This window comes from Rattus norvegicus, chromosome 3 (genome assembly GCF_021556685.1).
Source record: "Rattus norvegicus strain SHRSP/BbbUtx chromosome 3, alternate assembly SHRSP_T2T, whole genome shotgun sequence".
In the NCBI taxonomy this organism is placed as follows: domain Eukaryota; kingdom Metazoa; phylum Chordata; class Mammalia; order Rodentia; family Muridae; genus Rattus; species Rattus norvegicus.
The window spans coordinates 44,013,990-44,040,565 of NC_141536.1; the positions used below are offsets into that span (position 1 = coordinate 44,013,990).

The window sequence follows — 26,576 nt, forward strand, 5'->3', positions numbered from 1 at the left end:
TTCCTGCCGGCACAGTTATAATAGGCACACGTTATGGAAACACCGCAATTTATTTAATAATGGTGACTTCAAGATATTTATTTATGCTACCGTCAGTTCTTGTACATTCTCCCCTGTGTGGTCTCTCCATTATGTTTTCTGTCGTATGGGCTATATTTGGTTACTTGGAAGATAAATGTTCGTTTCTTCCTGTTATCGTAAGACACTTCCTTACCTCATTCCATGTAACTCTTTTTAAAATTGCTCTATACTCCTTTCCGGATAAGAACTCAGTGCTGGGGAGATGTCTCAATGGGTAAGAGCCCTTGCTTTGCAAGTACAGGGACCTAAGAATCTGAGTTCCAATCCCTAACACATTTGTAAAATTCTGGGCATGGATATGTATACATGTAGCACTAGAGACAGAAAAACGTGGACCGAGTGTGTGTGTGTGTGTGTGTGTGTGTGTGTGTGTGTGTATCCAAAGGACAACCTCCGCTGTCATCCTCAGGAAAGTTATCAACCTCCTTTGAGGAAGTGAGATAGAGTCTTACATTAACCCAAAGTATATCAATTAAGGTAGACTATCTGGCCAGTCAACCCTAAGGATTCTCCTGCCCTGCCCACCCCCCACCTCCAGCCTTGGGATGACAAACATATCATTTTAGCATGGATTCTGGAGATAAAAACAACACCCCCCCCCCCACACACACTAACCAACCATTGGCAGTATCCAGTGAAGGAAAGGAAAGTAGATATCTGCATGCATTTACACAGTTCACAAAACTCTGGCCGTATTTGTGCACATGAGGAAGGGAAGGGCATACCTGGGCGCTCCGCCGTGCTGTTCAGTGGCTTCTTGCAGATGTAAGGCTGCTGAGATTCGCAGGAAACACTTTGCCACAGCCCGGACTCTGTGTCCATTCTTGCACAGCTCGACCCACCGATCACAGGTGCAATGGGCATGCCTTAAAAAGACAGATTTTCCAGGAGGTCGGAGGAGGTTAGGGCTAGAGTGGACTTAAAATTATTCAAGTTCATAATTGTCTGTCGTTATGGAGGCTCATGGTACAGTTAAAACTTTCAACTAAGTTGGAAAGTTACAGGCTGCAGTGCTTCCACCACACACATCTGTGGCCAGAGCCTCTTAGTGCACATTAAATTTACCCCACGGTAAATATTTACAACCAGACAGAAATACTAATGTGCGGCTCTGCCTTGGAGACCGTAAATATTCTTTCAAGGACTGGGACTGTAGCTCAGTAGAAGAGTACTTGCCTAGCATAGTCCATTTTTGACTCAGTAGAGTCTTATTTTGTTTACTATTAAGAATATTTAATTGGTTCGATCCCCAGCTCCGAAAAAAAGAACCAAAAAAAAAAAAAGAATATTTAATTGACGAAAACATCATGGTTGTCGTATAATACTCAACCTATTTTTCTTCTATGTAGGTGGAACACAGTTACTCATGTTACCATTCAGGTTTCACCTTTATCAGACTTTAGTTTTCAAAAGGTTCCTCATCTTTGCAGAAAGAGCTTCTGGCTGAGCAGGACGTCATTTTCAATGATGTATTTATTTGTGTAATAAACATCTGCTGTGTGCCTAGTGTTTCGGTGCTATCGTGTGGAAGGAAGGGATTTTCCGCATTAAAGGTAAGCTGCAGACTGAGCACAACGTTGGGAGTCAAGACTGTATGGGATGTAGACGGATTCCCGGCCATGTTGTGGGGTTCATTCTGTTGTTACTTTGAAAATGCAGGGGTGCTCTAAGGCCAGGAGCAACTCTCCATTGCCTACGGCATGGCTAACTTGTCTAAAATAGCACCACAGTTAAGAATGTCTGAAAAAAATTCTGAGGTAGCAAGCATGAGATATGACTGTACAAGACACTTTTCTAAGCTCTGGATGAGTGAAAGGTTGCTAGCTTTTGAAGTTTTTACCCTGTATACATTGTAAGGGAAGAGCATTTACCTGGATCCCAGTTAAGAAACTTGAGTGGCTTGAAGTCTGACCATTCCCAGCCTCTAGCAGAATAGAGTTGATTCAGTCCAATCCAAACAATTCTAGCAATGTCTTCTTTTCCTGTAGGAATGACATCATTTGTTAATTGAAAATAGATCTTTTATGCAATATATTCTGGTTATAGTTTTTCCTCCCCTAACTCCTCCCAGATCCTCCCCACTTCCCTCCCCATCCAAGTTCACAAAAACAAGCATATAAAATAATAATGACGATAAAATCAAGATGAAGAAATCAAAATAAGACGAAACAACAGAGGAAAAAGAACCAAAGAAAAAGCATAGTGTGTGTGTGAGTGCACACGTGCGCACACACACGCGCACACACACGCACACACACACAGAATTATATAATTTTTAACAATGACAAAATTATATAAATCAAACTAAGTTTTTATTGATAGTTAAAAAACAGACGGTCTGGGGCTGGGGATTTAGCTCAGTGGTAGAGCACTTACCTAGGAAGCGCAAGGCCCTGGGTTCGGTCCCCAGCTCCGAAAAAAAAAAGAACCAAAAAAAAAAAAAAAAAAAAAAACAGACGGTCTTAATGGAAGCAGGAATCCCACTGTGGGATTCCTGTCTAGGCAACAGAGTCAGGTCATGTTAACAGACAACAAAACTTCTTCTTCTTTTTTTTTTTTTTTTGAGAAGGCCACAGTCTTCAATTTGTTCAACTTTGTTCAATTATGCTTTCCAAATGTCCAATTCTTGCTCCACTGTGGTAAAAGAATTTTCTGAGAGGCAGTTTCACTTTGTATTTTCAATCCTTACTTAGAAGCCTTACCCCAAAGCAGTTTCCATCCCGTGCCTAGACATTGAAGACCTGATTGTATCCCAAACTGACAGGTCAAAGCCATAAAGCCTATTTTACTTGCCAGGCCTATGAATATAAAAGTCAAAACCATAAAGTATTTCCCTCATAAGAAGTTCAGTTTAGTAGGGAGAGCACCTAGAGACTCCTCAAATGGAAAAGCATTTCTGGGTAAGAAATATGTATGGGAACTGTTTCCTGACTCTACTATTTAGTGTGTTTAAACTAGGTATAAGAGTTTTACACACACACACACACACACACACACACCTGTTATCAGGAAGACACATCATACAATCTTCTTATTTCATCATCAAAACCGTCAGGAAAAGAAGGGAAGGAAGGGGACAGGGAAGTATAAATAATTTCAATAGTGAGACTAGTTGCTCATATGTCACCTGATGTGGATACAAAATATGGATGTGCCCGTGCTTGTTTGGATCCATACATACTGGAGAAAGAACATAAAGAATATAAAAATGATTGTAAAGATTTCTATTGTGGTGGTTTGAAGAGGTGTGGTCCCCATAGACCCATGTGTTTGAATGCTTGGACCACGGAAAGTGGCACTATTAGGAGGTGTGGCCTTGTTGGATGGAATGCGTGTGTGTGTGTGTGTGTGTGTGTGTGTGTGTGTGTGTGTGTGTGTGACTGCGGGGATGGGCTTTGAGTTGTCCTGTGCTAAGCTCTACCCAGTGTGGAGGAGAGCCTCCTTGGCTGCCTCCAGATGAAGATGCAGAACCCTCAGCTCCCCCTCCAGCACACGTCTGCCTGCATGCTGCCATGCTTCCAACCGTGATGATGACGGACTGAATCTGTTAAGCGGCAAGCCAGTCAGTCCCAATAAATGTTCTCCTTTATAAGAGTTGCCTTGGTCATGATGTCTCTTCACAACAATAAAACCCTAACTCAGACATTTACCATCATCTAGGAGGTCATGAACCTGGAAAGAAAGACTTTATCAAGGCCGAGAGGGAAGAATTTGAAAAATTAATTGAAGGCCAGGTAGAAGAGACAGAGCAACTGGTGAAACAGACTGTGAGTGACAAGGGGATGCTGACAAACATTAAGACAGGGATCTTTATAAATTTGGTGGGACATTTTTCAGCTGAAAATTACTTAATGACAGCTTCCTAATTCCTCCCAAGGGAATATGTGTATTATTACATCATGTCCTGTCGCTCTCCCTATAAGGTGCCCGAGTGTATGTACTATAGACTATAGGGACTACACAGAGAAAAACCATATTCAGACTATGAGGACTTTTCAAGAGCAACTTTGATTATACATAATCTTTGCCTCCCTGATGGCTCAAGAAGCCAAATGTATAAAGCAGGCCTCGTGGGGACCTGCTAAGGATCTTCCTTAAGAAAGAAGGGGGAGGCTCCGAGGACCCAGAAACAGGCATGTCTTCAAGGGTGGATGTTTACGCAGGATGCTGGCAAGGGAAAAGGAGTCCGTGCAGTGATCAGGACGGAAGTGTGGGAGAACGGCTGGTAAGACACAAAGGACTTGGGAAAGAGAAGGAGTTTTTGGAGGAGTTGGAGGGACCACGGTCTAGATACAGATAGAAGTATGGGGGGGGGGTGAGAAATTAAAAGTTTGCACCACCTTTTCAAGTAAGTCGATGGCAGAAATGCTTTATTGAGTAAAGAGAGGCCAGGTGTTTGTGTAGAAGCCTTGAGGAGGTTGGGACGAGCTTTGGATTCTTCCTTCTCTCTCACCCTACAAGCTCCTGCAACAGCTGCTAGCAGTTAGAGAGCACACTCTCATGTAATCTAGCCCACCGCTCCCTTTGCAAGTAAAAGCAGTTGGCTCTCCAGCATTCCAGAAGAAGTCCTGGAAACTAAGAAGTATTTCTGGTGCTCCAGACTGAATGGTGTCAGACACGTCCCCTGATAGTCCCAATATTGGTTGCTTTTATTTCAACCTTCCTGTCACAACCCAAGCAGGATACCGGGAATACCCTCCTATCCACTACAGATTCAGTCACACCCTTCCTAAGAAGGCTTTTCAGATAGCTCCCCGCCCCCGGAAGTAATTACAGTTGTATAATCAATCCAGGCGCTTACCTGCAGGCTGCAAGGACAGACTTACATACTGTGGTCTTTGGAACTAAAGTTCCTGATTTGTCTCCTTACTGTCCTTACTAGTTTGTACTGTGTTGACGTCACTGGAATTACAGAATTTGTGTTTTCTGCCATGCTGGCGACCCAGTGGATGTAAATGAGAAATGGATACGTTCTAAATGTACTTGTCGGTAGATACGAAGGACAGAGACGATTTATGTGGACCATCAAGAACTGGGCTTTTTCTTTACTTACAGCCCAGGTAAAACTTTGACTTGCAGATGATGTACAGTAGAGAACTTCGAAACTCTGACTGGAGGAATGGGCAAATCCTTTATTCTTTTTCCTTCTTTCGTCTGTTTTTAATTGGCACATAGTAGCCATATGCCAATGTGAAACTTTGACTCACTGTATAGTGGTGGAATTAGGGAAATGGGCACACTTATCACTTTTTTTTTTTTTTTTTGGTTCTTTTTTTTCCGGAGCTGGAGACCGAACCCAGGGCCTTGCGCTTCCTAGGTAAGCGCTCTACCACTGAGCTAAATCCCCAGCCCCCACACTTATCACTTTAAACATTTACCTTTTCTTTGTGATAAGAGCAGTCCAAATCCTCTCCACTCATTTTGAAATATACATTGTATGACCGTCATCTACAATACAATCACCTCATTGTGCCAAGGAACACCACCATTCAGTTGTAAATGTTACTTTGTACCAACTGATCAACCTCTCCCCGGGGCCCCTCTCTTCACTTCCTGCTGCTCTCCTCAGCCTTCCCTTCCCACTCCTCTCGGCTCTTAGGAGATTAGGAGTTGAGATCCCAAGACTGTCATCTTGTGGTGTTCCTCTTTCTGTGCCTCCCTTACTTCACCTATCATAACGTCTGAGCTGTCACATATGCCAGGATTTCTTTCTTTTATGGCTTGCCGTGTTTTTCTTTATCTCACTGGGTTGTCGATTGCTGTAGGTTATTATGTAGGTCACTGTGAATAGAGCTGCCGTCAGTGTGGAAGAGTGGGTATCTCCTGGCCATGCTCCTTCCTTCTCTTTGGCTGTGTGTCTGGTACAGGAGCTGCGGGGTTGTCCTCTTTTTAATATTCTGAGGAAGCTTCTACTGTCTTCCATAATGGTGGAACTACTTTACACTTTTCCTGACTGTGTGTAAGTGTTCTCCTGTCTCCTGGTCCTCATTTTCTATTATTATTATTATTATTATTATTATTATTATTATTATTATTATCATTATCATTATCACTGTTGTTGTTTTTAACCACTATAGTAGTAAAGAAGTGATATCTTACCGTGGCATTGGTTTGTGTTTATTTTGAGCATTTATAACTCTATCCTATCTGTTGACTAGTTTCGTAGGTTTTTACAGCTGTCTATTTAGGCCTATATAGCTCTTATGTGGTCAAATTTTGCGACTGAGTTATTAAGAGTTCCTTACAAATTCTGACTATTACCCTCGTGCCACCACATACATAATTTGCAAATATTTGCCCGAGACACACTTGGCTGCCCTTGAGACCTCTGTTCAGGTCTGACTGCATACTTCTCCTCCGTGATGACAAACCTGATAACTTATGCCTAAATCGGACCACAGAAGAACTCTTCAGCTGCATCAGAAGGCTGCAATTGCCCTAAGGTGCAAACACCCTAACCTGCAAACACCCTAACCTGCAAACACCCTAACCTGCAAACACCCTAACCTGCAAATACCCTAACCTGCAAACACCCTAACCTGCAAACACCCTAACCTGGAACTGTCCTGGCCTTGGGGCACAGGTCAAGTAGCTCAAGGTGGAAAAATTCTCAGGGTGAAGGCAAATTAGGAGATGTTCCTGCACAGAGCATGTGGGGACTTTTTTGGAGTTTTAGGGGGAACTCCAGTTGGTTTTAGGTCCTAAGAAAGCCAGTGACATGTGAGTCCAAACAGTTCAAATCTACCACCCTTCTATGGATTGACAGCAACAATAAAACTCAAAAGACATAGCTAAGGAGAAGGCAAGACAGGCAGAAAGAAAAAAGAAAAACCTTTAGGATTTCAAGGGACTCACAAAAGGGGTCACCTCTTTGTTTCTGGAAATAGATTCCCAGTGTTAATCAATCACCGATTGCTAAAAAATCAAAGGCTTTCGGGGAAATGGTATTTTCATTACATACGTAATATATCGCGTATAAATAATTAAATGCACAATACATCATGTATTATTTATCACATATGTATGTGTATATAAATATATATGTATGCATATAATATTTTAAATTTTCACCACCCTGGAGACAAAACAAGAGCAAACAAATCCACTCTGCCTATCCTTGCTATTCATTCACTTTAGGGCCTCTTTTTAAAAATGACTTCCTCCATTTTTTGAGATTACAGTACTATGACATCGTTTCCCCCTTCCTTTCCCTCCCTCTACACTGCCCCATACACTTCTCCCTGCTCTTGTAAGCTCACAGCCTCTCTTTCCACTGATGGTCCTCACAGGCATTGATGTAAATGCTACATATACACATCTAAGTACAAAGTTGCACCCTGCTCAGTCTGCATAACGCTATGTGTACGGATGCCTTCAGGGGTGACCATTTGGTACTGGATAACCAATTGGTGTGCTCTTCCTCGGGGCGGGGGACTGCTCCTCCTACTCTCAAGATTCTTCCGTTGCTTATAATTCTCTGTGTAGGGTTGAGGCTGCATGTGCTTCCCCCTGTCCACGTAAGCATGCCTTTAACACTCTTCCAGGGGCGGAGGCTCGGCTCCATGGTTAAGGGCGCACGTCGCTCTTGCAGATGACCTGTATGCACTCACAACAGCCCGTAACTCTAGCCCCAAAGGATCTGATGCCCTTTATCGCTTCCCAGCGTACCGGCACTCACACACATGAAAACACACACACCCACAGGCACGCGCATGTGTGCATACACGCGATATTTTTAAAACAGTCAAAGAAAACCCTAAACCTCTCCTTGTCCCCTGCACCTTCCACTCCCACATGAAGACTTTTCACTGAGGCCAGCTAGCATGATTCACTACCCGATCTATCTTCCTCGAATTCTCCGTTTTGTGGTGTCCGGGGGTTTAGAGTTCGCCCTCTCCTCTTCATTGGGATACCAGTTGCACCTTGTGCTCTAACTTGGTTTCTAAGCAGCGGTTTTCCCCTCTAGCTTCAACACATGGAATACACTTACACTTAGTCCCCCATCCCCCCTTTTTTTCTTGTAGGCGTCAACGCAAGGTTTAGATTTTAAGAGAGGCTGGAAAGGATATCATCAAAAGAGTGTGCCCGGTCCTACAGTGTAGAAGAAGAAAGCGTCTTTACAACTCCAGCCGTCTGCCCCACGACAGGCAAGTCAAACCTACCCGTAATATAGGCCAATTCTGCAGTGCTGTGGATGCTCAGTAAATCAGCTCCTTGGTTCTGACAAGAAACATAAGCTTCCTTCCAAGTCAGAACTTCCTGGTTATTAAACTGGTAGCAACTTCCAATCTGCCCATTCTTCTCCCAATTACCTTCGCAGCCATTTTCTGTTGATAAAGAGATAAGTCAGTCATCACAAGGACATCGTGTTTTCTGTTACTTGGAGTGCTTACAAGATTGCAATTCAATCTGCATTCGCTTAGGACGTGCCAAGACGGAGGCAGTCACTGCATGGAGCATATTTTGGTCCTTTCTTTATTCACCGAAATGGAAGTCAGAGCCTGCCAAATGACTCAAGCGGGCTAACTCTTTCACTGTCCCTCTATGTCCTGTCAACTGCGACACCATGCTTTCACCAGTGTTCCCTCATGCCCTTTGCCTGAAGGTGCTGGTCTCAGTATACGCAGGGGCACTGGGTCAGTGGGAAATAAGCTCACTTGAACTTGGCAAAGATATGTTGTCTCCAGTCTTAGTATGCACGGAGACGCTGTCAAAATGGCTTAGGTACAGAGCATAGTGACTTCTTTATTTTGGAGATTCAGCCCAAATTTCCCCTTAATATTTGAATAGATGATTGACTACATGAATAGAATTAACCATGTAGAACTCACATTACATAGGCACACATAGGCATGGGAACATGAGTGTACAACGCAGAAGGTCCACAGTGTATTCTCCGTGTGTGCGTGGAACGTATGCATGTTTGTGCTGGTGTGTGTATGTGCAAACGGAGACAGGAGGGTGTTTTGGTGTGTCCCTTTACACCTTCTCCTGAGACAGGATCTGTTGGTTAACTTGAAGCTAGTTTAGCAACCAGGAAACCCCACAAATCCTCTTGTTTTCAACCTCCATAGCAGTGGGGTTAATGGCAGGTGTCCTTAACTATGTCTAGCTTTCTTTCTATTTTTAAATTTGGGTGCCAGGGATTTAAATTCAAGTTCTCATGGTCTCAAAGCAAGCACTCTTACCCACTTAAACACCCCGCCCCCAGTTCCATAGCATACACATCAGATATAGAAATGTATGTTTCAAATAAAGAGCCATCAAATCGTACCACGATTGAGTTAGCGGCATAGATCTTGAGACAATTGGTTCAAAATGTACTCTGCTTCCTATGTGACCCCAGAGAGAGGGAAAACCAATTCAGGCCAGATCACGAGACTCGACGCCCCATCCAGGGAGTTTCAAGGGGCTTCCCACACCAGTCACACACCAAATAGTACACTCGTGGTTCTATACACCGGAGAGTCACTCAGAGATCCACTGCGGAATGCGCGGAGTGGGGCAAGGACCCACAGGTGTCTGTGGCAATGGTATAACCAGAACACCCATCGCCTCTGTGCCTTCTGAGTGGCACATCGGCATCTTCCCCAGTCTTCTGTGGTATATACTCCTTAGTGCCACTTGGTGGAGGGAGAATAGGATAAATTGCAGGCACATTCATATTCCCAGCGAAGGCCTCTACTTGGTAAAGCTAGAAGCTTCCAGTGGGGTGGCAGTGTGTTTGTTATTCCACACTACCGCTGTGGACCTCAGATTTGAGAATTCAGCTTTCTTTCGTGGAAAGTAACTCTGGTAGGAACGTGAATGCATTCACACCCCGTGCCCAAGAAGGCACCTAGGCACATAGGTATGTTTCAGTAGAGGAGGCAAAACAGGTAAAGACCCTGGAGAGTGAGCATCAGGAATACTGGCCTTTCCACCAGGCTTCACATAAATGTGGTCTGACCCTGGCAGGTTCTTCCATCAACTGAGGCCACTTCCCCTCACCCGAGAAAATTCTCACCTGAAATGTCTGACCCAAGCTACAGTGAGCGTTAGATGACACGGTTATACGCTTAGCCACAATTTGCTTGTTATAAATTATAAGAAGAAGCAAACACTGTGTACTTTTAAAAAAAAAATAGTCTAACTAGATCCCAGGTGTTTAGAATGCCTGGGCCTTAGTCTAGCAAAGCAATTCTCACAGAGAGGTCCTCAGACCAGCATCATCGGAAAAACCTGGGAGCCCCGTGAAACTACAGATTTTTAGGCTCCATCTCAAAGCCACGGAATCTGAACCTTTGGAGGTGACCCTCTGTGCTAACAAACACTCCAGCTGGTATCAGTACACCCTGATGTATGGAATCACTGGCCCTGTCTAACTTCTTCAAGTTGGTCAGAAGCTTAGATTCTCTTAAGGAGGGAGCAGCATACAGTGGCACCAGGCTACCCTTTCTCTGGGCAGGAGAGTAGAGCCATCTGGGGCAAAGGCTTCACAGCCAGCTTTCTTAGACCTTCAGGACCTTATGCAACTATGTGGTCCACCTGGGCCTCACTATGTTTTCCTGTAGTTGCTGTGGTGACTGAATGGCTACAGTAGATGTTGAAGGCTTACGCCAGTGGGAGATGTTGGGACTGGGGTAGCGATAGTCTTATGTCAACTTGACACACGATAGATTTATCTGAAGGGAGGGACCTCAACTGAGCAAAGTGCTGTCAGATCTGTCATAGGATGGAACCATAAGGCCTTTTCTTACTTAGTGATTGATGGGGGGTGGGCCAGATTATGTGGGTGATGCTGTGTTGGGCTTGTGGTCCTGGGCCTATAAGAAAGCATACTGAGCAGGCCATAGGGAGGAAGGCAGTAAGCTGACCACTCTATGACCTCTGCATCAGCTCCTGCCTCCAGGTTCCTGTTTGAGTTCCTGTCCTGATTTCCTTCAATGGTGAACAGTGACACAGACATGTGAGCCAAATGAACCCTTTCCCCGCTAACTCGCTCTTTGGTCGTGGTGTTTTGTCACAGTGATAGAAATTCAAACTAAGACAAGAGGCCATTTAATTATCCTCTGTTGTTATTACATCTGAAGTTCTTTTCTCTTTTTTTTATAGGGTCTTTCAGGTTACTGTCATCAGCTTTCTTTGAGATGGTATCGGTTACACTTCCATAGCGCAGGCTGACCTGAAACTCATCATTCTCCAGGATCAGTCCGATGAGTGCTGAGGTTACAAGGGTTAGCTCTCACCCTTGGTATTCAATACTCACTAAGTATGCACAGCGCCATTACTGTGACTTCTTTGTACCGCTCGCCCATTTGCTACAAAGCTGTCTCTGTTATATACCAGACAGTATCACCAGCACTCTTTGGTCTGTCCGTTTCTATAAAGAGGAACGAATGCTTTCGTGCCCTGGATAGCGTTGTTCTAATGAGAACACTTGAAAACATACTTTGATCAATGCATGGGCATGGCGGACCAAACATTGTCACTAATTCGCAGGGGACCTTGGCTGCAGGGCACAAATCTACTTTAAGTTGTCACAGTCCTCAATATGGCTTTCCCGCCCATTTGTACCTGTCCTTGTTTGCTTCAGGTAACTCACAAAGACGATTTCCTTCTAGTCAAGCCCCAGTGCCTTATGCCCTGCCCCACTTTCTCCAGAAGCTGCAACGCCTCACCTGCTCGTACCCCTTCCACGTTTCCCTGATGCAGCTGAGCTTCCCCAGTGCCCTCCCCTAATCCCATCTTCCACAAACGGTCCTGCTTCTCTTCTTGACCAGCTTCTCGAGACAAACTCAAAGCGGTTCCTGACTTCTGGGAAGAAGGTCAAGGTCCTGCAAATGCATATTCTTCATCTAGGAAGATATCGGCTGCCAAGTCACCTTAACTCCCCCACTTCCCCCTCTGCCACCTATAAATGCTACTCTCTCCTTGCTTCGAGAGAGTTCGCCAGCCCGTACGTACCTGGTTGTAGGCAGATGCCCCACTTTTGATCATATTCATAGTTTAGGGTAGTGGCACACCATGGCCCTTTATGGTCTTCATCCCGAATGCAGTCATGGTGCCATGTCTTACCAATTAAGAAAGGGAATTCACAAGGCCTCCCGTAGGAGTTCCCATCTCTGGTATATATCTCTGCGGAATGGGGATGAAGAAGAGGACAGTTCAGAGCTGAACAACCATCTCAGGGTAGCTAGTTTCTAAAACGTTTAAAGAAAGGGTGTTGGTTCCACTTATGAGCCTACAGTATCTGAGAGGGCTATAGACTGTGGAAAGAGCACAGGGACAGACTGCTCTGGTCTGTGCTTTAAATGCTGGAGTCTCCTGCAAGTGTAGTTTCTGCATTTCGAACTGGGACTGTCGGTACTTACCTCAAGGGTTGTCTACTGTGTGTTTAGCAAAAATGTAAGGTTTCTTTTCTGTGATGTAAGGAAGCAACGAAAGACCCTGGCTTGATCAAGTAAGAGGAGACTGACACCATCATGGGGTGGGGGATGGGGGAGACACAGGTACTTCCTCAAAATGGGTATCTTGACAGAGTTTCAATTGACCTTCATTTCTTTCTTTTTTATTCATTTTACATCCTGCTCACTGCCCCCCTCCCCATCAACCACACCCACAATCATTCCTCCCTTTCCTCTCCCCTTCTCTGAGCAGGTGGGGGTCCCTCTGGGTATCCCTCCACCCTGGTACATCAAGTCTCTGTGGGACTAAGCACATTGTCTTCCACCGAGGTCAGACAAGGCAGCCCAGGTACAATCACCTCCATTTCTTCAGTGAGCGTGAGGCTGGCATCGCTGATGTCTGCATCAGCTTTGGAACCACTTGTGCGATTAGAAAGATGGACAAAGGCTATTGCTGCCTAACGGAATGGAGGCTGTGGCTCTGAGAAAATGAAGGGAGAGAGCTGCTGGACTCCTGGGTAGGTGCGTGGAGACAGTCAAGACAGGTAATTCAGGTTATGAAAAAAGAACTGACCTTAACAGGGCAGTCATGGGAAAGGCTGGTGACCAATGGGGTGGCTTTTATTTTAGTCATTTTCTCTGGCTCCTAGAGAGGCACTGGGAAATTATCACAAACCGGATATGCCTGGGACCCCCAGAGGAAGTGCTCAATACTATGTCAATAACCGTCTTCCGAGAAAACCTGTTTTAAAGACAGCTAACCATGTATCTATTTCTGTCACCTCTTTTCTACAGCTTCAATTTCTTCAAAACTGGTTATTATCCGACGAAAGAATGGCCATGAGGGAGAGCATAGTCATCAGATCTCATTAACCTTCATCAGGCTTTAAGAGTCCCTCAGAAAGACTCGAGGATCTGCTTGATTCATATACCCGAAGCAAGAGACTTAAGTTTGGAAGCTATTACACACACATCAGTACAAGAGAAGCAAGAATCGTCTGGATGCTTCTCTGTAGGAAAAAAAAAAACCTCATCTTTGTGGGTCATTGTTTCCCTATGCCTTTCAAGGGAATAATGGCTTTCAAGGGACTAATTCTGCTCAAGAGTGTGGTGGCCTTTTGTTTTATAAGGAGCCTGCTCATCACATATGTTTCAAGTTTGACCATGTCAAAAAAAAAAAAAAGCCCCCAAGGCACATGACCATTTCCCCTTCCTTATTACTGTACCGAGAGGACACTCCCAGAGCATGACGCAATGCTGCTTCTGCTGCTTCTGCTGCTTCTGCTGCTTCTGCTGCTGGGGCCTTCAGGGTTTTCTAAAACCTTTTATTTCTGTGTGCAAAGTGCTTCCAGACACTCTGTACTTGTTCCTCGCCACAAGCCTGTGAGATCAGAGCTGTATAGTGGAATTCCCACTTCTGAGAAGTAGTTAAGGACACATGGGGTGGCCCATCGTGAAGCACGGGGAATAACGACAGCCTCTTTGAGTAGTCACTGACACACACTAAAACCACTGCAGGTTTCAAGGTACTCATGGCTCAAAGACACTTGTCACAGTTCTGGGTGTCACACAGCTCACTGTAAACTGCTAGATATGGGCAGCCTACTATGCTCTCTGCTAACATAAGCATTTGTTCTCAATTGCCCTTTGCTGTCACCGGCCTATCTGGATCCCGCCGATGTCCTGACTACGACAGGCTCTCCTGACAAGACTCCCCTCTCACTGTGTGGATTTAGGCTGACAACATCTTCAAACCAACAACTGAAGATGTCATTGTCACAAACTTGTGAGATCAGGTGCTTACTCGGAAAATGAATTGCGTTAGTGACCAGGGTTTGGCAGGCTCCAGAAGAGTCACCAAGCACACGTAGATTCTGTCCATTCTCTACGTGAGTCAATACGCATTTATGATATTATCAAGATGCCAGTTGAGCCAAGCTATCTTAGGATATAACTGTATATACAGGAGCTGTTAAAAGCAATCCATTCATAAGTTTTTTTTACACTTAGAGCACTTTTGTATAAAGACGATTTCTATGAGAGAACTCACAACATAATGGTAAATAAATGCTAATATTGTTAAAGTAAAACAGAAAAGGAAATTAGGTAGCAAATGCCAAGGGAGAAATAGGATACTGTTATTTGGGGGAAATGGATCTTCACTTTTATACCCAGCTTTTCTGCAACAGGCTGGATAACTTGGGACTTTACTTGGTTGGGGCTCGACTAGCCTACTTTTTTCATCATTATAGACAGCCGGGTTGGGCATGGACCAGTATCAGGAGTTAGAGAGCAGGCCTGGAGAAGTTTCCTCACATTAGAATTGGAAGGGGTATATGCAAATTTGCAAGTTAGGATTGGCAGGATTAATATTTGGTTAAAGCTGAATGGTGGGAGGAGAAAGCGGGACAATTCAAGAGGGACTTCTAGATCTCGGACTTGTAGAGAGTGAGTGGTGTCAGATACCCAGAGAGGCGCAGAGAAAGGTGGCAGCTTTGGCCTTGGCCTCTGTGCAAATTAAAATTGGATGTAAATCTTTTTCTTTCTCTCTTTTTAAAAATCAATGATTTTATTTTAGTTTTTACATTCCAGACGTAATTCTCAGTCCTCCCTCCACAGGGCTTCATCCCCTTTGCCTCTGAGAAGGTGACTCCCCCTCAACTCCCCAAGCATACCCCTTCCTTGGGGCATCCTCTCCAAGTGAGGCCAGACAAGGCAGCCCTCTGCTACCTGTGTGCCAGGGGCCTCGGCCCAGTCCTGTATGCTCTTTGGTTGGTGGTTTAGTCTTTGGGATCTCCCAGGGATCCAGGTTAGTTGAGACTGCTGTTCTTCCTATGGGGTTACCATCCCCTTCAGCTCCTTCAGTCCCTCCCTCTAACTCTTCAAGAGGGGTTTCCGACCTCGGGTGCAAATCCTAATTAGGTAGAACTCTTGTGTCTAAAATGGTTTTAGCATTTTGAGTATTAAATCTGAAAATATGAAGAAACACATCAGCTCTGTTGGCTGTGCCCTGGCTCTGTCGTTCTCCTGGGCACTGCTGTGCAATGTTCCTGGTCTCTCTCCCCATTTTTGTGCTGCCGATCACTTATATAATAACATATTCATTACGTTATTAACGTATAAATAAAACCCATAAAATAAGAAAGAAGGCAACTTTTGCTGAAATGAAGATACTTCAAAAATGGAGGGAGTTAAAAGATTACAACTCTTCTCTCAGAAGAACCCAGGGCAGAAAAGTAAAGCTCCAGGAAAGGACTGATCCCAAAGCAAACATGCAAACACACACACATACACACACACACACACACACACACACACACACACACACACATACACACACACACACACACACACACACACACACACACACAATGCTATCTGAAGCCATTCTTTTGGGTTCAGTGTTTTCTTTCAGTTGCCACGTTAGATGGCATCATGTTGCACAGTATTTAAGCTTGTCCATAAGGGGTATCCAGATGGCAATCACTTTAAGTTCAAGCAACAATTCTGTCTTTCCCTGAGCTCTCTGTCTGTCTCTGTCTCTGTCCCTGTCCCTCCCTCCCTCCCTGTCTGTCTGTCTCTGTCTATTTCTCTCTCTCTTTCTCTCTCTCTCTCTCTCTCTTCTTTTACCATCCTCTTCTTTTTCTGCAGTGTATGTATGTTTGTATGTGTTTGTATGTGTATGTACATGTGGGTATGAGGCCAGAATATTGACACTGGTGCTCTTCCTTGATAGCTCTCCAATGCTCACTTGAATCCTTAGTGTGCTGATTGGACTAGTCTAGCTAGCCAGGGATCTTGTCTCTGTCTCCAGGGCGATGAGATTATAAACAGGCTGCCACACCCACCCAGGACTTTCATGCATGCTAAGGACTCAAACTTGAGTCCTCATGCACAGCAAACCCAGCATGTGCAGAAAGCATTTCCCCAATGAAGCCAGCTCCCTGGCCCTCAGGTAACAATTCTGAGGTTCAAAGGGAGCTGGTAAATAGAAACACTTTAATGATTTTAATGGTCACGAACTGAAGGAAAGGAAAACCCCATCTTTCAGTTTCTAATATTTCTTCATTAAGAGCAGAACCAGACTTCATGAGAAACAGAATGAGATTCTCTAAGCAGAAAAACCTGAGCAGATAATGGTTAGGATGGGACTTAAGTTGCCATCCTGGGTCTACAGGCAGATTTAGGAGGAAGTTCTTTATCTTTCCTTCAAACTCATGTATGTCGAATATGGCCATAGACTCAGGAAGAGGAAGAAAGCTCTGAAGGGAGGAAGGATAGTAGAACACAGGTGGTACGGAGGAATGGGGAAGAAGTTTAAGTGGGGGGAGGAGTAGGAAGGGAAGACAGAGGAGGGGGTTAGGAGAAGACTAACGCTTAGGAAGTTTTTAAAAAAAAACCATGAAAACCTACCTTTTAAATGTTTCCTGTAAATGAATATCTACATATTTTTATATTCAAGAATTTATTTGGATTTACCCTACACAGTGGAAATGACCTCCCAGAAGTCATAGGTTGCCAAATGAAAGCCCCAGTGCCAAGTGTGGTATACTTCCCCTCACGTGATTGGTCAGCGGTGTCCCAAAGATCCCCCAAACTATCAGGGCATTAACACTGCTCTTGGTTGCCCTTCAGAACTTGATGGTGAGACCCTATTACTGCACATACTGGTCACAGGACATGGAGAAACCAAGTCGTATTGATCAGAAAGCTTTCTCCTTGCTGGATAGCTTCCACAGTTTTGGAAGATGCTATCCAGTCTTCCGGGGGGTGAGAGGGAGTCATCAACAGTATTACCCACATATGAATGCTGTGAGCTGCAGGGATGAGCGGTGTGGCAAGAAATGCCCATGGGTGGGACAGTGGCATAAATATAATGGGGTGACCAACCGATCCCCAATTGTATTGAAGGTCCATTCCACATGCCTGGTATGTAAATATGGTCAAGATCCTATGTTTGGAGGTCTCACAGGCCCTAGGAGTACACCTACGACCTGCTGGAAAATAGACACGCTATACAACCACCATCTAAATTCATATCTCTCTACCTATTGATTAATTCAGCTCTCAGACATCACCTCAGACAAAAACAAAACAAGAACAAAAACCCTACTTTTGGTGAATACAAAATTTTGGTCAGTCACAGAGAACAAGTGGTGGGCTCAGCCACAAACAGAACACCCATAGCACACCTGCTTCCCAAGGCCCAGGAACCATCTCGGGAGAGGGAATGGAAAGACTGTAAAAAAGCCAGAGGATCTCCTGGCAGCTGTGGGAGCCTGCATAAGATGTGTGCGAGATCAAGCCAGCCAACATTCTAGCCTGGACTTGAGAAGGGAGAGTTGGTTTTCGTTAGGGCCTTGTCGGTGGGTGGACCACATTCCAGAGGATGGTCCCACAGCTAGGACTACACGAGCAAGACAAAGTAGAGTGGGCGAATTGTTTTAAAGAAAAAGACATAAAATCGGAAGCTGGGAAGGTGGGGGATGGGCCTGGCAGGGATTAGGAGAAGGAGCTGGGAGTAAAAATGATCAAAATATATTGCACTAAATTCTCAATGAGCAAAGTGGTTTTGTTCTTGTTTTTTTTTTTTTTAAACTTGAAGACTCATTGCAATCTAGAGCAAAGGTCACGGCAATATTCATACACTTGTTCTTGGAAATGGACAAAGAAATCTCGACAGAATGTCAAGTCAGAAATACAGAGAGTGACACAAGATGCCTCTGCCAAAGATGGAAATATTACAAAAGCCTGTGAGACATTCAAAATATTCCTATTATATTAAGATTCCTAGGCATAAAAAAATAAACCACCTATTTTTAATTTTTTTTTAAATATAGGGTTCGGTCAATATTATTAGATTATGTACCTCTAGCCTATATGAAGTATTTCCCGTCACTATAACATTTCCTTCCTCCTAGCCTTCAGAATGGCATCACAGGAAGTAAATAAACAAGGCATAGGAATTTCAAGTCCTATGTTTACCACACCAAGAGGTTGTGTGACCTCTGATAACACCCCTAAGCTTTTCTATACCAATCTACAAAGGGGAAGGGTGGGGAACCCTTAGGTGTGGTAAGACTGCAGTCTACAGTGGCTGTTCATTGTGACTTTATTTAAACTGAGTTGTGCATGTTCAGTTGTGGGGAGCGGAGGAAGTACCAAGTGTATGAACGTCTATTGTTGACAAGGGCGCAGCCATGTTTAGGATCAGTGCCTCAGAACCACAGGAAGTTGGCAAAGTCTTTTCCATATGGATCAGGCTCAGAAAGATATGGTCCAAGAACAAGTGAAGACCAAGCACTGACCTGTGTGCAAAAACTGCATCGTCCTTCTCCTGAATGTTTACAGCCTGACATTGCTAGCCCACAGAGACCTGCTACCAGGACTAGCTAACTGCTCCCCTGCACCATACCTAATAAAGGCACTGAGGTTCTGGGACACTTCAGTAGTTGTTGCCACTCCATCAGACTGCACACAGTCAGGTTTCCAGGACAAAGTTGTGTGGGTATGGCATTCAAATGAAGCAAACATTACAGCAAAAGGGTCAGTGTTCGTCTCTGGTAACTCACCGTGGTAAGGCTGGTCACAGAGGTTTTCCTTGGAGCCTCCCTTCTTCCAGACATCAGTTGAATTTGTGCTGGCTGTGGCATATCCGTCTTTCAGAGCCAGGCTGTACTGAGCAGCAGTGTATAGAGAATGGTGCTCACACTTCCACCACAGCATGGCTTTGGAGTCACAGTTGAACATTCTCAGGTTGTCTGTGGCTTTGGTAATGTCTAGGCCAAGGCACTTTTGGGATTCCAGGTGAAAGAGACGGTGCTGGGACACCCACTTCCATAACATGTTTTTAGTTTCGCTACAGTCCTGGGCCACTATCCAGTCAGACAGCGGCTGGAGGCACTTGCCAGTGTTTTCATTGACGATGGTGAATGGATTGTTACCTGGGTTGAGACAGTAAGGGAAGACATTTTAGGACTCTGAGTCATGTGATGAGTGCACCTTGCTCCTGCTTGTTTGCTGAGGAGAGTCTGATTAACCCTGGACTGCCCTCACCCTCGGGCTTGGTAAACTCAAGGGTTCCACAAGGATTGAAGGTTGCAGTGAGCTCTAAAGCCAATCTGGCTGGGCTCGGAGTTTGCTTCTTTGGTGCCACCTATGAGATCAGAGCGAATTATTCAACTTTTGTGCTTCAGTTTCCTCTGGTGTAAGGCTGGCTCTACTTCACACCATGGCTATAAGGGGGCTGACATGGGGCGACCCATGCCAGTAGAGAGGAGAGTGTGTGTGATTTTGCTAGTCCATAAAAAGTCCCCTGCCTTGCTCATAAACAACGACTGGGTTTTCCCTTTTCTTCCACAAATGGTCTGTGGCCAGTGAAAAGGTATCCCGAGTCACACCTCTGTTTTGCTATTCCGGTTTCCACAGCACAGAGGTCCGACCATCAGAACTGCCCCTCCTCCCTCACGGATTGTTGAAGGAAGGCCTCTGTGTTCCTTGGCTTAGCACAGGTTACTGTGGCCATTCGAAAGGGGGATTTTCTTACAAACCACTTCTCCTGAACCTTCCGTGGAAACTGTACATAAGTGGAGAGAAAAACTTCTGAGAAGGCAGGGGTAGAGAGATTGGGGTAAATAATAGGAGAAAATAGAGGATCTGGGTTCTGAGGGCAGGGAAACTGTGGCCAGCCCCACTGCAATGCCGCCACCGCCAAGAGAGACAGAGGCTGGGAATTCACCAAGTAAATCACCCAAAGGAGGCCAAATCCTGGGTTCCGAGAATAACCTGAGCTACCAGGTCTAAGGTCTTGCGTGTGTGAGCAAGTGAGAAAGTGAAAATTAACCAGTGGAAGCTAAAGACTAGAGATGAGGCCTCCTCAAGGGATCTCAGAGCATTCTAGAGGAGCTGTGGGGAGACCTGGACGGTGGGGGAGACAAAAGCACCGTCACCTTGATGGGATGGGAACTCAGAATCAAATTTAGTTGAGTTTCTGAAACCAAAACAATTCAGTGTCTCTTATACACCTGAGTTTGAGGACCAGGATTTACTTATATTACAGTAAGTCACAGTGAAACACTTTGGTCAGCTCTCTTACAAAGGGGGTGGGGGTGGGGGAAGGCATAGTCAGTCACGCTGCTGAGCAGAAAGCTGGGCTATTTTAGACAAGCTTAAACAGTCACTGTCAATGAACCAGAGTTCAGCAGAACAGCACTGGAGAGTTTGGTTCTCAAAAGGTGTTTTCATTTTGAGTTCAGCTTCACAGTCACTGGGAAACAAACAGGGGAAAATTTCTCCAGTCATGGGTTAAAGAGTGCCAGGCAACTGCTGGCAATTTCACCACAAAAGTCATAGCTACAAAATTCTATCTGATTCTGTGAACTTTGGATGGAATTTTTGTTTTGTTTTGTTTCAAGTAGCAGCAGCAGCAGCAGCAGCAGGTCAATCAATGGGGAACAACAAAGAAAACCTTAAAGTGGTAGTTATTTCTGCTTTCAAATTTGAATGTAAAGGGATTACAGGGTGTTGGGTCATTGGTTGAAAGCACTTGGCATTGCAAGCATGAGGGGCTCATTTCAAATCTCCGGAACCCACTAGAAGCTGGATGTGGAGCATGAGTGTATATAATCATATGTGTACACACACACACACACACACACACACACACACACACACAATTATTCCCATGGGAAATGAAGGCAGAGGCAGGAGGCCCCAGAAGCTCGTGGGTCAGTTAGCCTGGCATACACAGTAGAAACAACAAACAACAAAACCACACACAAAGAAAAAAAACAAGAAACCCTATCTCAAATGAGATGGAAAGTTGGAACCAACACCCAAAGTTGTTTGCTGACCTCCATAGTGATAGTGTGTGTTGACATACACAAACACAAAATTTAAAAAATAAAGTAAAACATTGCACGGAGCTGTCGTTAGGTGGGTTGGTACAGCAGAAGCTGTCCTTTCTTCTTTGACACCCCCTGTCACTCTTTCTTTGATGGTCACAGGTTGGGAGGACTGTGAGGCAAATGGAACATTTCCCTAATGTGTTCCTCCAACATATTCAACTGCCCCTCTAACACTTGATTTACTCTTTCCCCTCACTACTGTCTTCTACATCTCCAAAGTAAATTTTGTGTTCAAATAAGCACATAAGGGAAGTCTTCTGCACGTGGTCCTCACCCTTCTTGAAAACTCCTCTCACTGACCCTGTCGTCTTGGTGGTTTTCCCTGGATGCTCTGCTTCATAACTCTTAAACAGGTTACCTGGATAAGCAGAAGCTATGCTTTCTTTTGAAGGTCTACGTGTTTCGGGATTCTCAATAAAACTCGGTAGGTTAGGTCCAAGGCCTCGTGTGGTGGGAAGAACGGTATTGAATCAAAGTATTGGGGTTCCTAGACTGACGTCCTACATGTATTACCAGTTCAATGGAAGTCTCAGGGAAGCTGCTTCCTCTCCCAGAGTCCTCGAATCCCTAAATATCAGATGGAAGCTATGGTGTACAGGAAAGCCATTCCAAAGCTGTCGTCCCATCCCATCCCCCCATCCCATCCCATCCCATCCCACGCTATCACCAGGTAACAGTGTCCTAGCTCCCAAGGTCCTACTAACTTTCGCTCAAGTCATCGCCAGCTTTTGCAGACGCCCACAGTATTGGCTCATAACCACTGTACTGCCAGTAGCATCTGGGGTCATTCTAATTCCATTTGTAACGAACATGTGGAGCTAGTCAAGAGATCCTCTTTTATCAACACTCAGCAGGAGAAAGACAGTTTTGCTTTTCATTTCTACCCTTAAGGTACTTCCGGGACACTTGTGGACTCGTGACCTCTTGGTACGAACCAGACTGCAGTGACTTGTGGCGTGCGTGGAGTGGCAAAGGAGGAGACACTGAGTGTCTTAAGTAAGTTGTACCTTTGAATGCAGGTATGTGTGTCAGACTAAACTTGTGCTTGGACTGAGCATGTAATCCCCATCAGTGTTTGATACCTGCACCAATGAGATTTCTTAGGACAACCACTCACCATTAATGATTTAAGGGACTCCTCATTAGCTTTCAAATATAATGCATGTGTGAGCATTAATAAATAATTTATTTGCTGCCGGAAAGTCTTATTCTTTCATAATAGTTTTCTCTACCATTCTTACCCCTAAGCAATGGCTGTTCAGTCTACCTGTTTTGTGGCATTGTGGGACTTTAAATTGAAGAGTGGGAAGGAAAACTGATCAACTAAAAATAATTTCTTAGAAAAATTATTTTATAAGGGCCTATAAGCCATCTGAGAGATGTATTGCATTTTGGAAAGGTAACTACAAACTTTAGTGAGTATTTCTGGGATGCTGTGCACCAAATCCAGCACCTTGAGCATGCCAGGCAAGTGTCCTTGCACTGAGATCTTTCCAAGACCCAAACTGGATTCCGTCCCTAGCTTTATATGAGATCGATCCTGCTTTCCATCTTTGCACTAGTCTTCAACGGAGTTTTCACACTCACAAATCTAACTCGTCTTGGAGTCCTTTTACATGCTTCATTTTATAGAAAGACTTTAGAGAGGTTTAGGGGATTAGCCAAAGAGCATTGTCATAATTACAGTTTGTGTTTGTTTGTTTGTTTGTTTGTTTGTTTGTTGGGACAGGGTTTCTCTGTGTAGTCTTGGCTGTCCCGGAACTTGCTCTGTAGACCAGGCTGGCCTCAAACTCACAGAGCTCCATCTGCATCTGCTTCCCAAGTGCTGGGATTAAAGGCATGGGCCACCACTGCCCAGCTGGGAAATAGCTTTTTTTTTTAAGCACTCTTATTTCTAGCACAGAGAGACACAGACGTGTGCGTTTGCTACTCAAAACAAGTCTCAAGAGACGATCGAGTTCACGGTGGTAAACTAGGTATCAGAGAGCAAGTAATTCCAGCTTGGATGATGTGGGTAAGATGCCCAGAAACCCCTAAAGCACTGGTTCTCAACCTTCCTAACACTGTGACCCTATAATACAGCTCCTCATGGTGTAGTGACCCCAACTGTGAAGCTAATTTTGTTGCTACTTCACAACTGTAATTTTGCTACTGTTATGAATCATAATGTAAATATCTGTGTTTCCCGATTGTCTTAGATGACCCCGTGAAAGGATCATTTGACCCCCACCTCCACCCCAAGCCCATTGAAAAAAAATGCTGCCCTAAAGGATCACATTACTTCAAGCTGTTCGCTCTCCAAGGAAGCAAAAAAAGTAAGGCTGGCGTCTTCCCAAGAACAGAGAGATACTTTTCCAGCATTTGAGTGGCCAGGACCATCTAGCCCAAGCTCCCTGCACACATGTGACACAGTGCATGCCATGAATCTAGCACCCTGAATCTGACCCACAGCTACACATGCCAACAGAATAGATAGAAGAACAAACTCCAGTTCTGGGCTAGGGAGATGACTCAGTGGGTAAGAGTGCTTGTCAGTCAAGCATGGGGACTTGAGTTTGAAACCCAAGCACCCATATTACATTAAAAGAGAGAGAGAAAGAAAGGGTGGGGACATGGCCCTGAACTCCTGCAACCCCACAGTTGTGTGGCAGAGGTAGGTAGATAGATCATCCCAGGAGTCTGTAATAGTCAGCCTAGACAAAATGGTGAACTGGGGATTCAGGGAGAGAACCTGTCTCCCTGTCTCAAGAGTATAATGTGGAGAGTGATGAAAGAGGAGATGGCATCCTTTTTCTCTGGCTTACACACACACACACACACACACACACACAGACAGAGACAGAGAAACAGAGAGAGAGACAGAGACACAGAGACAGAGACACAGAGACAGAGACAGAGACAGAGACACGGAGACTGAGACACAGAGACAGAGACACAGAGACAGAGACAAGAGACAGAGACAGAGAGACAGAAAGAGACAGAGAACAGACAGAGACAGAAAGAGAGAGACAGACAGACAGACAGAGAGAGACAGAGAGAGAGAAAGAGAGAATAAAACCCCCAACTTCTCCATGTGTTCAGCCCAATATGAGGCTACAAGCCTAGCCTGAAGATGAGAGAAAGCCACCCAGGGCAGCCATTAGAAGTGCAGAAGAAGGGACTCAAATGCCTGTGGGGACATTTGTCTGGGAACAAACTTAAGCCTAACACTGTCGCTTTGGGTCCCTGAGACAGAATGGGGGCTGTGGAGACTGTGGTGTTCTGGTCAGAGTTCCCACTGTTATGGTAAACACCACCACAGAAAGCAGCTGGGGGAGGAGAGGGTTTGTTTCCGTTTGCACTTCCATAGCATACTCCGTCACAGAAAGAAGTGAGCAGGAACTTAAGGCAGGAACTGCATCAGAGGCCATGGAAGAGTGCTGCTTACTGGCTGGCTTCCCTGCTTGTCCAGCCTGCTTTCTTATCCATTCAGGACCACCTATCCTGGGGAGGCCTCACCCACAATCTGCTGGACCCTCTAAAGACTTGCCTATGGGCCAATCTGATGGAAGGATTTTCTCACTCAAGGTTCCTCGTCCCAGGTAACAGGAGCTTGTACCAGGCTGACAACAAACAAAAAACCCAACCCAGACATTTGGAAATTAAGGAAATCCTAAAATTTGTGAAGGAAGTGAAACAGGACTCTCAGATGCAGGTGCAAACCAAGAGATAGGTGGGTGGAAGTTAGTGTGCTTGAAGTGAGCAGTGAACTGGTGCAGGTAGATTTTTCTCCTTGGATTGCATAACAGAACCAAATTGAGCTCTCATATCAATAAAAGACTTTTATATTTCCTTTGGTGGTTCCAGTGCAGAAGGTCAAAGGACCTTCTGAAAAGAGTCAGGACTCATTAAAGGGTAGGCTGATAACATCCACTCTTCCCCTAAGTCTGGACACAGTCTACATCAGGGAGTAAGCTTAGCTCCAAAGAAAGCAAGAGGTCCGCTCAGAATTTCCTGAAACACATCTTGACCACCTTTTCCTTCTTCACACCGTGAGATAGCAGAAGTGAATGTTCATAGCCTATAGGTTGTCATTTATATAGTCCAATTAAGTAAACAGGTCCTTGGCACACCTTTTGTTGAAGCAAAAAGAGAAAGTAAAAGCAAAACTCTTAATTGCTAAGCGGGATGGTGGTGCTGGCATTACCAAGTGAGCTTTATAGAAGGCATCCTTTCCCCACTGACAGGAAGTGACCCACACTTCTGTTTGGGGCCAGCTGCCTGAGTTGGGGAGCATTTGGAAATAATAACCAGATTAAAGGCGCCTCTGCTCTAGGTGACAGGGAAGGGCATCCTAATTCTCCTTCCTGACTGACTTCTGGGGATAATAGTTGAATCTGATTTCCTTTTCCTTGCGTTCAGTGGGCACAGTGAAGTCGTGATGGCAGAGAGTCCTTGCAGTGTGGGTGAAGGCTCATGATTGTCCCGGGGATTCTGAGGTGACCAAGAGGCGACAGCGATGTAAGGGGAAGTGGGGAACCCCAGGGATGCATGATTTCAGGGAACTGTAGAGGAACAAGAGGCAGAACAGTCTCTGGGAAAGGGCTGGGGCTCTTCTAGGCAGAGGGCCCCTTCGCACCACATGGCCCTGCCCGCTGCCCTCCTAGGCCAGACCTCCCTGCTTGTCTGCTCCAGAGACACAGAGAGCAAGGCGATCACGACCGACCGTCCCCTGAGGAGGCAAAAGCCCAGAGCAGCAGCGTCGAGGCCGCCCGGTTTACCTGAAGGCTCCACAAGCTCAAAGCACCGCAGCAACAGCACGAGTAGCCCGGTCGCCCGGCCCGGGGTGGCCCACCGCGTCCCCATCTCCAGTCCCAAGCCTCTGCTCCCCGCACGGGCTCCAGGGGTGAACCCCGCCGGTCTCAAGACGCCTCTAGGGCAACCTCTGGGGTGCGCAGACCCCGCCCCCGCCGCGCTCGGCCAATCAGAGCTCCGCCTTGCGTCCCGGGCGAGCGGGGGCGTGCAGGAGTCTCCCCACCCACGTCAGACATCTGTGAGGGCTCCGGACCTCCCAAAGGCGGAGAAGTGCACAGGAAAACCACAGGGTATGGGGGTCCGCTCCCCCTCTTCTTAAGCAAATTTGGGGAAGTGTGGCTCTGTCAGTTTAACACTTGTCCTTTGTAGAGAGACAAGACAGGGAGCTAGGGCCTCGGACCATGGCTAG

General features: G+C 45.4%; 1 protein-coding gene across 2 annotated transcripts in view; it reads right to left on the minus strand.

Moving 5' to 3' along the window:
* Ly75 (lymphocyte antigen 75) overlaps positions 1-26,287 on the minus strand; it is an 87,587-nt gene extending 61,300 nt beyond the window's left edge. Inside the window, exons 1-6 of one of the 2 annotated variants that reach the window (XR_015683294.1) lie at positions 26,134-26,287; positions 19,040-19,411; positions 12,028-12,198; positions 8,244-8,408; positions 1,953-2,063; positions 807-947 (exon numbers count right to left, since the gene is read on the minus strand). Coding sequence is in view for 1 of the 2 variants with exons in the window: in NM_001427146.1 (NP_001414075.1) it covers positions 807-947; positions 1,953-2,063; positions 8,244-8,408; positions 12,028-12,198; positions 19,040-19,411; positions 26,134-26,218 (1,045 nt within the window). In the remaining variant the exon portion in view is untranslated. 2 annotated transcript variants of the gene reach the window in all.
* Between the last annotated feature and the right edge of the window lie 289 nt (positions 26,288-26,576).